The 11,869-nt window shown below is 39.1% G+C and overlaps 1 protein-coding gene across 1 annotated transcript; it reads right to left on the bottom strand.

Annotated features, from left to right (window-relative positions):
- Positions 1-730: 730 nt before the first annotated feature.
- Positions 731-6,209, bottom strand: LOC108696977 (interferon-induced protein with tetratricopeptide repeats 5). The gene is made up of 2 exons (XM_018226678.2): positions 5,741-6,209; positions 731-2,345 (listed from the first exon to the last, which is right to left on the bottom strand). Exons 1-2 carry the CDS (start codon positions 5,743-5,745, stop codon positions 899-901), a joined length of 1,452 nt encoding a protein of 483 aa, XP_018082167.1. The 5' UTR covers positions 5,746-6,209; the 3' UTR covers positions 731-898.
- Between the last annotated feature and the right edge of the window lie 5,660 nt (positions 6,210-11,869).

The raw sequence follows: 11,869 nt of genomic DNA, 5'->3' as shown, positions 1-11,869 counted from the left end.
GAGCAAACTTTTTTTGACTTTAATGCTATTACTGCTGAAAAATCATCACAATAGAGGTAAAACTATGGGGTACACGAGTGAAGAATTCGAATGATAAAAAATTTAATTTCGAAGTATTTTTTTGGGTACTTCGACCATTGAATGGGTCAAATTCGATCGAATTCGATCGAATCGAATGATTCAAACGATTCGAAGTAAAAATCGTTCAACTATCCGACTATTCGATAGTTGAAGTACTTCGACTTCATACTTAATAGGGATGCACCGAATCCACTTTTTTGGATTCGGCCGAACCCCCGAATCCTTCACGAAAGATTCGGCCGAATACCGAACCGAATCCGAACCCTAATTTGCATATGCAAATTAGGGGTGGGAAGGGGAAAACATTTTTTACTTCCTTGTTTTCTGACAAAAAGTCACGCAATTTCCCTCCCGCCCCTAATTTGCATATGCAAATTAGGATTCGGATTCAGTTCGGCCAGGCAGAAGGATTCGGCCGAATCCGAATCCTGCTGAAAAAGGCCGAATCCCGGCCGAATCCCGAACCGAATCCTGGATTCGGTGCATCCCTAATACTTAAACCTACCGAGGTACAATGTTAGCCTATGGGGACCTTCCCCAGCACTTTTCTAACATTGTTTTGATCGAAGAAAAATCCTTAAAAAATCGCTTAAAATTGTTCGATATTCGAATTTGAAGGATTTAAATTCGAGGGTCGAATTCGAGGGTTTATTAACCCTCGAAATTCGACACTTGATAAATGTGCCCCTATGTGTTGACATGCATTCTTCATACTATAATCACTGCTAAACAAAACATTGTGCTGTTTATAGTACATTCAAACTAAAGTTCATTGTCTGTGACTTTTATAAGGACATTCAAATTATGCTTCTTAGATTCAGTCTGTACTCAAACTGAGCCTCATATAACACAATGCATAAAAATAATCCTCATTATCTGGATCAAGTTCCAGTGCTTTCTCATAGACGTCAATTGCATCCTGCTGATAAATGAACCCTAACAATCCAAATCCAGTTGCATCTGATGGGTAGTTGCTTATTTTGTTTTCAGCCAAATCTTTCAAATTATTTTTGGAATAAGATCTAACCCTTGTTTTATTTGGGATCAGTAATACCTCCTTGTAATGCCTTATGGCTTCAGATTCAGATTTAAGTTCATGTTGCTGAAAAAGAGCATAACGAAAGTGAATCTCTTGTTTCTCTTCACATGTTAGATTTCTCAGCTTCAGCGCTTTCTGAAATATATCTTCAGCTTTTTTGAACTGAGTTCCTTTAGCGTACATAAAAGCCAATTCAATGTATACATTAACCACTATTTCTTGCAATTCAATCGCTTTTTCAAAATGAAAGACAGCAGAAGAAATTGCTTTATTTATGTCACTTGTATAGGTATTGGTAGGCTGATAACATGACTTTGCAGTCTTTGCAGATTTAATTAACATTTTCATCTTTTGTTTGTAACAAAGCCCAATCTGCTGGTGAAGAGAGCTTGAAGTGGGAGTTTGGTTTAGGGCTTTTTTGAGAATAGAAATAGCATAATCAACCCTTCCTTCACTTCTGTAAAATTTGCCAGCATATCGAAGTAAATACGGTGAATCTGGAGTTTGTCTTAGAGCCTCCTCCAAAATCTTTCCTCCGATCTCAGGTTGACCCAAATATAGATATTTCAAAGCAAGAAGAGCCTTAATCACAGTATCATCTTCATTTAATGTCACAGCACGTTTTAGTAACTCTATAGATTTACATTTATTGGTTGCATAAACTCTGTTATCTTCACATTCTAAGCGATACATGACTATGGCATATCCTGAATTGAGCTCAGGATTGTCTGGATCTAGCACTAGCACTTTCTCAAAACACTTCTTAGCTCTTTCAGGGGATTTCCCATAGAGCGTTAATAGAGCCCAGGCCTGTTCTCCAAATATCTCAGTAAGAAGAACATCATGTTCTGGAGAAGATTCAAATTTCTTGTAAATGGCTTCCACTTTTTCCAAATAAGACTGAGCTTTGCTCAACTGGTTTGAATGGTAGAACAGCCAGGCATAATTACTGTAGATCACAGCTCTTTTGATATCCACATCAGCAGACTGTGTTCCTTGCAGGTGCTCTTCAGCTTTCTGAACCTGTCTGATTGCTTCTTGGCTTCCCCCTTTCAAATACCATGTATAGGCCAATAAATTATAAAGCCTATGTCTGAGTGTAGAAAGTAAATATGCAATTTGATCATGAAGCCTGTCCTCTATATTGTTTATATCAGCCACTTCTTCCGTGTCCACTGCCCATGTAAAATGGCACTCCAGTTTTAACAATTTCACTAATAGGTCACTGAAAAAAAAATCAAGACGTATGTTCATTTACCATATGCATGCAGTTATATTATTAGATACAGTTAATGCACATTTTAAAGAGGAGCAAGTGACAGCAGTTAAAGAAAAATATTATGTAACCCTTCTAAAAATCAACCTTTCTCTCACCCTGTTGTGTGATATAAAATCAGGGAACACAATTTGGGCAGGACTGGAGTGCAGTTGAGGCAGGGCAGGGGCATGACAGGCATAGCCAAGATACACCTGGGTTACTTCTGGTCCAGGTTGGCATCTCTGTTAGTGCATACCATTTTCAGTGTTGGTAAACTGTAACTTAAATGCAGCTTTGGCAATCTGTACTGTACTTATGATATCATGTCTGATTCCATGCAAATCACACATTTCTATCAAATCCTGACAAATCTTTCTGTCTCTATCAGGCCAGTCTCAGTTGTGAGACTCGCAAGGCAAGTTATTCTGCTAAGGTCTGAGTGGATGACTTTCTACCAACTAGTAGCAGTAGCTGCTGATTCTTTTTGAGAATGCCCAAAGTCCAAAAACCACTGCTTTATATCTAGTACAGGCTTTTCAGTGCAAAGGAAGATTTACTGTATATAACAGTAGTGTTTGAGGACACATCTAACTGCCATTGAAACTCACATTTTTCCAGTTGATGATGCCTGTGTGTTAATTATAATACCATGTTGAGTTCTGGGGTAAGAAAAGGATTGAAAAAAGGATTGACTGTACCCAGTAACGGTGCTGGTTTTATAGTGAGCAGTAGGGATAACTAATCAGATTACAAACCCACAACCACAACCTCACCTCTGCACACGCAGAGCTATTTTTAAAGAGATTCTATCATGATTTTTATGGTGTCGTTTTAAATTTAAATTACACTGTTTACACTGCAAATAATGTACTATTTACCATATTAATTGCATTCATATTCAAACAAGTGATTTTTTTTTAGGTGTAATATTGGTGTGTAGGCAGCCATCTCAGGTCATTTTGCCTGGTCATGTGCTTTCAGAATGAGCCAGCACTTTAGGATGGAACTGCTTTCTGACAGGCTGTTGTTTCTCCTACTCAATGTAACTGAATAGGGTTGTAGTGGGACATGGGTTTATACTTTTGAGTGCTGTTCTTAGATCTACCAGGGAGCTGTTATCTTGTGTTAGGGAGCTGATATCTGGTTACCTTCCCATTGTTCTGTTGCTAGGCTGCTGGGGGGAAATCGAGTGGGTGATATCACTCCAACTTGCAGTGCAGCAGTAAAGAGTGATTGAAGTGTATCAGAGCACAAGTCACATGACTTGGGGCAGCTGGGAAACTGACAATATGTTGAGCCCCATGTCAGATTTCAAAATTAAATATAAAAAAATTCTGACACACGATTGAGCGTTTAGCATCAACCAACAGAAATGAAAACTGCTATAATACTTAGTAACTGGTGTTGCTGTAAAGGCTCTCAACGACAATGAAAAAGATTCAGCAGCTACCGCTTTTAGTGAGTAGAATGTCATCCACTCCGCAGAATTACATGTGTGTTTCACACTGAGACTGGCCTCACATTTAGATGCAAAACTGCTTTGTTGCCACCAGGAAGACTTGTCAGGATTTATTAGAAGTTTGAGATTCGCATGGATACTGTACATGTTCTGTGTGGCAGCTGGGCAGCTGTTGAGAAGCTAAGCTTAGAGGTCATTACAAAATATCAAGCAAACATATAGGTTGTTTTATTGAGCTGAGTCTACAGGACTAATTATTACATTATGATACAAATGTCACTGGTTTGTAAGTGTAACAAGTAACTGAATTAATTACTAAAGCCAGTCCTCTTAGAATTCTTGGTACTCGCTTCTACATAAACTAAAATACCTGTGAGTAGATGTTGTAAAGGGACATTGTCATCAAAATAAAACATTTCTGTGTGCTTCAATTTGAGAACTAAAAGCTATACCAATAAATAGGTTATACAGGTATGGGATCCATTATCCGGAAAACCGTTATCCACAAAGCTCCCAATTACGGAAAAGCCGCCTCCCATAGATTCCATTATATCCAAATAATACTTTTTTCTCTGTAATAACAAAACAGTACCTTGTACTTGATCCCAACTAACATTTAGTTAATCCTTATTGGAAGCAACACCAGCCTATTGGGTTTATTTAATGTTTAAATGATTTTCTAGTAGACTTAAGGTATAAAGTTCTAAATTACAGAAAGATCCCTTATCCGGAAAACCCCAGGTCTGTTATTCTGGATAACAGGTCCCATATCTGTACCTGTAAAAGCTGTATATTATGCTCTGGGGTTCTGTACCAGCCTAAGGTGACCACAGTCCTATAACAGTGAAGATCTGTGCATTCTGATTTTTCCCCAGTAGCTCCCCATCTTCCTTTTCTCTGCAGATTTAGTTACCTGAGCTGAAGCACTGAATTAAATATACGGTATAATCTGGGTCTTCCTGCCTTAAGTCTACTAAAAATTAAATTTTAAATAAACCCAATAGGCTGGTTTTGCTTCCAATAAGGATTAATTATATCTTAGTTGGGATCAAGTACAAGCTACTGTTTTATTATTACAGAGAAAAAGGTAATCATTTTTAGAAATTTGGATTATTTTGATAAAATGGAGTCTATGGGAGACAGCCATTCCGTAATTCGGAGCTTTCTGGATATCGGGTTTCCGTATAAGGGATCCTATACCTGTATAGGTGCAGCTAAAACAACTGGACTTGCTGAGTAAAGTCCAGTTGTTTTACATTTACCTATATTAGATATACCATGACCCGGATGAATGAAAATCTTCATAGTCACTCAGCTATAAAAAAAAAAAAATTCATAGATTTTTCATGCTTCTACATTTCTATAGTGATAGGCGAATTTATTCGCCAGGCACGAATTCTCGGCGAATTTGCGCAATTCGGCGCCATCGAATAAATTCGCGAAACGCCTGTGAAAATTTGCGGCAAAAATTCGCCGGCATCAAACAATTTTTTTTTGAAAAAATTTCGCGAATTTTTTGCCGTTTCGCGAAATTCGCAAAATTTTGCGGCGAAGCGAAACGGTGCAAATTCGCCCATCACTACATTTCTACATTGAGCTATTCTCCAATTAAGTGAAAATCAAAAAAGTGGGTAAGAAGGTGCACATTTTTCTAAGCATATGAATTTGTCGCTTTGTTATAATGTGTTTGAGCAGTCTCTGTTTATATCTCAGCAACAGCACTGAGCACCGTTACAGTAGATTCAGAAAAGCTCTTTTCACTCCATTTGCCAAAGATCTTGATAAATCTAACAGTATTAGTATCATTTAGTATTAGCTTTGTTCCTGATTATGAAAACATTCAGAAATATAATAAAACTGCCCCGTAATGAATGTTAAATTCTATCTACAAATAATTATTTACCTCATGGTGTCAAGTGATTGTTTCTAGCGGATGTTTCAGCTGTGAAATCCCAACCACCGGGCAGATCTTGTGGCTTCAGGGAGTCCCTTTAAAATATATACCGTAATCACGTGACCGCTATTAGTTTCAGAAAACCAAGAAAAGGAAAGTAGATAACAAAACTTGCTGCTATAGAAGTGAATCACAGGGCTTGATGATAAAGCAAGGGCAAAGTGCAAATTTTTGCTTGCAGTATATGCACATATGGACATTAGTACAATCTTACAAATAACAGGTTTGCAGAAACTTGCAGAAGTGGCACCAATGTGCACCAATCACAGCGCAAACTGATGGTGTCATTGTACCTGTGCCGCATTGGGCCACCAGTGGGTTGCTGCCAAATGGGAAATAAAAAGACCTGCAGGAATAGGTTTAATGTTTGATTGTACCTGTAACTTCCCTAGGTTTACTACAATATGTTTTGTAGAACAATCCGGTTCCTGACTAATGGCCTGTTATTGACCACCTGGGCCTGTAAGTGATATTTGGATTGTGGCAGTCCTATACCCTTCTGATACCACTTCATTGGTCTTTGGCCTGTTCCTGTATCCCCAGTACCATACGTCTTCCAACGTCCTTACTTACTCAACTGTAAATCTCATTTAATATCAACAATTACACACTATATAACATTCCATAGATTCACTTTAGTCAATGATATTTTAATAAGCTACAATTTGGGCAACAAAAAGTGACAAAGGTACATCCTATTCACTATCAGAATAGGGAGGGCATCTTTACTTTACTTTACTAGTGAGGTTATGAAATACTGCCTACCAATCGGGGTGTTAATTTGTGGTTAATTGTCATGGTTCAACACTGGGCCAGTGTAATAATGGGTTTCCCTGGTGATCTAGTGGCTTACCCTGTGAGCAGCGGGGACACCCGCCGTACCTCTGGCGGGGACGCCCACCACGTGCCTCCTGCTCCCTTCAGCACCGGTATCTCTATGGTGCCCGGGATTATGCGCTGGCGTAATGACATCATCGCGCAATGGTGAGAAATTCAAAGTATTTAAAGGGGCTTTGAAATATAACAAACAAGGGAAAGTTGCGCTCACCACTATTTTTTAAAACCATTAGGCGGGGGTGCAATGAGGCTGTGACCACAAAATACATATAGTCAAATACAAGAGTCCTCTGCACTCAACCCATTATCAATATATTTAAGACAGCGACATTTTGTGCATACTGCTACTAAAAAATGCCTTACCCTTTAAACAAAACAGGGATTGTTTGTCCATATATTGCAATATATTTAAGCTGGCCAACTACGTCAAAGTCATCCCATATCTGGCCAGTCCTATGCTCAATTTTATCTGATTCATTAAGAATTCTATTGCTTCATTATACATTTTACAAAGGGACTAGGTATTACCTGCAACTTAACTTGCTGCTTTCAAAGTAAACCTCCATACTTGGCTGCCCTTTTATTAGACACCAGTGGGATCACCTGACTATAGCTGGGAAGGGTGGGAGCTACAACATAGAGCTGGTCACTGCTCCTGTATAAACTATAACAAACAAGGGAAAGTTGCGCTCACCACTATTTTTTAAAACCATTAGGCGGGGGTGCAATGAGGCTGTGACCACAAAATACATATAGTCAAATACAAGAGTCCTCTGCACTCAACCCATTATCAATATATTTAAGACAGCGACATTTTGTGCATACTGCTACTAAAAAATGCCTTACCCTTTAAACAAAACAGGGATTGTTTGTCCATATATTGCAATATATTTAAGCTGGCCAACTACGTCAAAGTCATCCCATATCTGGCCAGTCCTATGCTCAATTTTATCTGATTGGCCAGCTTAAATATATTGCAATATATGGACAAACAATCCCTGTTTTGTTTAAAGGGTAAGGCATTTTTTAGTAGCAGTATGCACAAAATGTCGCTGTCTTAAATATATTGATAATGGGTTGAGTGCAGAGGACTCTTGTATTTGGCTTTGAAATATAACACATTGCCCGTTGCTAGGTTCAATTAGTTTGTTCCTGGTGTTATTCCTATGTGAAACTTGTCTTCTGGTGATTGACCCTTGCTTTGCCTGATTATTCTGAACTCTGTATCCTGATATTTGCCTGGCTATTATTCTGACCGCTCCTAGCTGACCCTTGCCTGTCTGACTATTCTACGTTCTCCAATCCTGATTCCGGCCTGTCTGACTATTCTACGTTCTCCAATCCCGATTCCGGCCTGTCTGACTATTCTACGTTCTCCAATCCTGATTCCGGCCTGTCTGACTATTCTACGTTCTCCAATCCCGATTCCGGCCTGTCTGACTATTCTGCTTGTGCTGGCCGAGCCTACCTACTTCCACGCTGTCTTGTCTTCCTTCCATTATCCTTGGTGAAACGATCGCACTGCCCCTTTGCTCGTCCAGAACCTTTAGCTTTGCTCCTCTCTTAGTAAGACCTGGCGGCATCCAATTAGCCGAGGGCTCCTCCCGATGTGTAAAGCGGCTGTTAAATGCAGAAGCGAGAGCCAAGACAAGGGAGCCTAACATTGGTTCTGGACTTCGGGTACCAAACGTTACAGCCAGCTGCCAGAGTCTTTCTGGACAGAAATTGCATTTACAATTAGCTACTGATTATTAGTAGTTATTGATTTCGGGAGCATTTTTGGGTTTAGACTGTAAGTATAAATCGTTGGCTTTTCAGTTTGAAATTCTATTTGATTTCCACTGAGGCAACTTGTATCATATTATTGAGAGAGTTTAACTGTAAATACGTAAATCATGTTAGACGCAAGCTCAGTCAACTTGCCTGCAACAACTGGTTTCATTCTTACAGAAATACATTGGGGCAAATTCACTAAAGGGCGAATTTTCATCAGTGAACACTCCACCACAGTTCACGCCCCTTAGTCAGGTGCTAATTCGCTACCACTACGCTAATTCACTAAAATGCGAAGTTACATCTCAGCAGCCGAACGCTGGCAAAGTTTCTCTAATGTTAACTTGTCAGCATGAGCATTTCTTTGCGATCTTTCGCTAGCGTTAATTTCTGCCTAGTGAAAATTCGATAGTGCTCTTACGCTTAGGTCAATTTAAATAGGGTGGGTACATATAGGTTGTATAGATATCTTTATTAGAGATGTTGGTTAAAATGCTTGAAGTGGCCACTTAATACACATGTCCAAGGAAGCAAAATAAAGAATAAAGAGATCCTCTAATGTACTAGACATGAGCCCACCCTACAAGAAATGTGGCATGCCTCTCAAATTGGTTAAAAAAATGAAAATTGAAAAAAAAATGAAAATTTGAAAAGACGGCAGCGTTTTTTTTTTTTTTACATTTTTTATGACTTTCTGGCATACAGGATATGATGTCACTGACATAAGATTGAGGAAAATGAAGCTTCACCTTATCAGTTTGCCAGGTCTAAGGTAGCGAAGGAAACTCTGGTGAAAGATGTAACGTTCTGTAAAATTCGCACTTTAGTGGATTTGTGGAGTAATGATTGTTCGCCTGAGCAAAAATGCACTTGGCGACAGGGCGTGAAACTGCAGTAGCAACGTTCTCTTTTGCTAGCGAATTGTCCTCTATGCTTGTTAGTAAATTGACTATGTCCCTGCAGATGAGATTTCTGGCAAATAGTTGCTAGCGACGGCCGCTTTTTCCCTTTTGTAAATCTGCTCCATTGTTTGTTCTTTTTGCCTCTTCTCTTGCAAGGCATTGTCATAGCTTATAGAAGAACACCAGTGGAAACCTAAGTATATAAAAACATTAACTGCATAAGTGGTGGTTCATTTTAAAGGACTCAGACATAAAACGTTTTTATATTGACCTTGTGTTTGTCTTAGTTGGTCCTATCTCGTTAGGTGATCTAAACTTATTCCAGGTCTTCTTGTCATTATTAACATATGGGTGTCACATAGCTGACACATACTGCAATATAGATTTGCGGCAAGTTGTTAACTCTTATAACTGGCCATATCTTTCATGCTATGTTGTTAATGCCTAAACACATGACTATTACATTAATCCATGCTAAGGGTCCTGTTTACTATCTGTTGCAAAGCAAAAACAAATAGCGCAACCCTACAAGTTATTACTTTGGACTCCAACATAATTCCATGTGCTAAAAACCAGAACAACGTTTTTCACCAGCGTAATAGTTATCACATGGGTTGGACATTGGCAAATACATATACATCCCTCAGTTGTACATGATTCCTAGACTGCAAAATATTAGTGTTCTAAGGGAGCCCTGCACTTTGTACTGGTGAATTTCAGTGTAAGGTATACAACACTCTTGGACCTCTAAACTTAAAGGAGAAGGAAAGGCTTGGTGCACTTGGGGGTGCCAAATGTTAGGCACCCCCAAGTGATTGTATTGACTTACCTGAAACCCTGGGCCGGTGCTCCTATCAGCAGAAAACCGCACCAGCCCGGGATTATTCCAGCGAGCAGCACGGATCGATCCTCTTCCGGCTTCTTCTTTCTTCAAATTTCCCAGGGCAAACACATGTGCAGTTGAACAAAATAGCCGACTTTTTAGTTAAAGTTCAGCTTCTCGTTCTACTGCGCATGCGCAACCACGCAAAGGAGAGAGGAAGCCGGAAGAGAAGCACTCCGTGGTGCTCACTAGTATAATCCCAGGCCGGTGCAGTTTCAGGTAATTAACTACAATCACTTGGGGGTGCCTAACATTTGGCACCAGCAAGTGCACCAAGCTTTTCCTTTAACACCTTGTGCTTATCATCTCGCTCACATTACAATGAGTGTGTGAGCACTGCAGGCAAGAAATTTAAGCCCAGTCACTTTGCCTATGGTATTTTAACATATCCAGGTCCTGATCACTGAAGTCTGGAACAGCTTGAGGATAATTCACCTCTCTACTCTCTCTACTCTCTAGCATTAAGTCAGTTACCTAAGGAATTTCCTTTCTAGTCCAAGTTTCCCACTTTTATGTCCCCATCTGTTATGTAAAACAGTATGAATTAGCACAATGATATCTACTGTAACATCCTAAGTCGTCTTCCCTGATCAACTTTGATGTTTACCCCTTAGAACTGTTTGTCTGTTTCAAAACCATAAAGGTTTTTTGTTTTAAATCTTGAACATAATTTTAAAAAAAAAACTAAAAACGGCACTTCTAGTAGCGCAAGGCTTATAGGTTTTTCAAGTTTACACTCTTTGCCTTTTCTAACTATTTGCTCTACACCAGTTTCCCTGCAGTCATGTGCTCCCCAAACTGGATAAATAAGTGTATTATTACAAGATATAGATGCCTGTATATTATTAGACCTCACCTCCCTTAGATGGAATCCATAAGGATCAGGTATATCATTAACCTATTTAATCTTTCCTGAACCTTGTCCTGTGTTAAATGACTTTCAGGATTATGTGAGAACTATAACTGTCTGTGCCAAATATACTATTAAATATTTTCCACATACAAAAGAAAAATGTAATCAGATTTTTAAACACCTCTGACTAACTGGTGCTGAGTCCTGTCTGCTCCAGTGTGCAAGTCAGATGCAATTTAGCAGAAATCCACCTGGTGTCATTGTTTGCTCCAGATTCTTTCTTTAAAAAAAAAACTTGACATTATTAGTTTTGCCACAAAAAGCGCGACCAGAGTTTAGTAAATAACCCCTAAGCATTTACACTATGATGTGTATATCTATCTACACTACAAGTTATAGATTTATACTATTTGTGTCTGATCTTCAGCCTGTGACTTTCCCTTTGTTGCTGAACTACAATTCCGCCTATGCTGTGTGGGCTGCTAGGAGATGTAAGGATTTCCTGATCACTAGACACAGAAATAGGAGCAGAACGTAAACCATATACCATGTAGCACATGTGCGTCCATCTATAATAGCACCATGTAATAATGTGCCAGATGTACTGTACATACTTTGGCACATCAGGCATTTACAAAATGGTACAATATGTGTGCCTGTACCATCTGACTGATTCCACTGCTCACAATTAGTCTGTATTTCTGGGGATGAATGACAACATTCCATATTCCATATTAGTTTCATAGCCTGTTTCCCGAAGCCCCCAGCTCTGCTTATTTCTACTAAAAAATTATAAATTGTATGCCAGCATATAATTTAGCATGACGAGG

The sequence above is a fragment of the Xenopus laevis genome, chromosome 7L, assembly GCF_017654675.1.
Source record: "Xenopus laevis strain J_2021 chromosome 7L, Xenopus_laevis_v10.1, whole genome shotgun sequence".
NCBI classification, from domain to species: domain Eukaryota; kingdom Metazoa; phylum Chordata; class Amphibia; order Anura; family Pipidae; genus Xenopus; species Xenopus laevis.
This window is presented reverse-complemented; position numbering and strand designations above follow the sequence as displayed.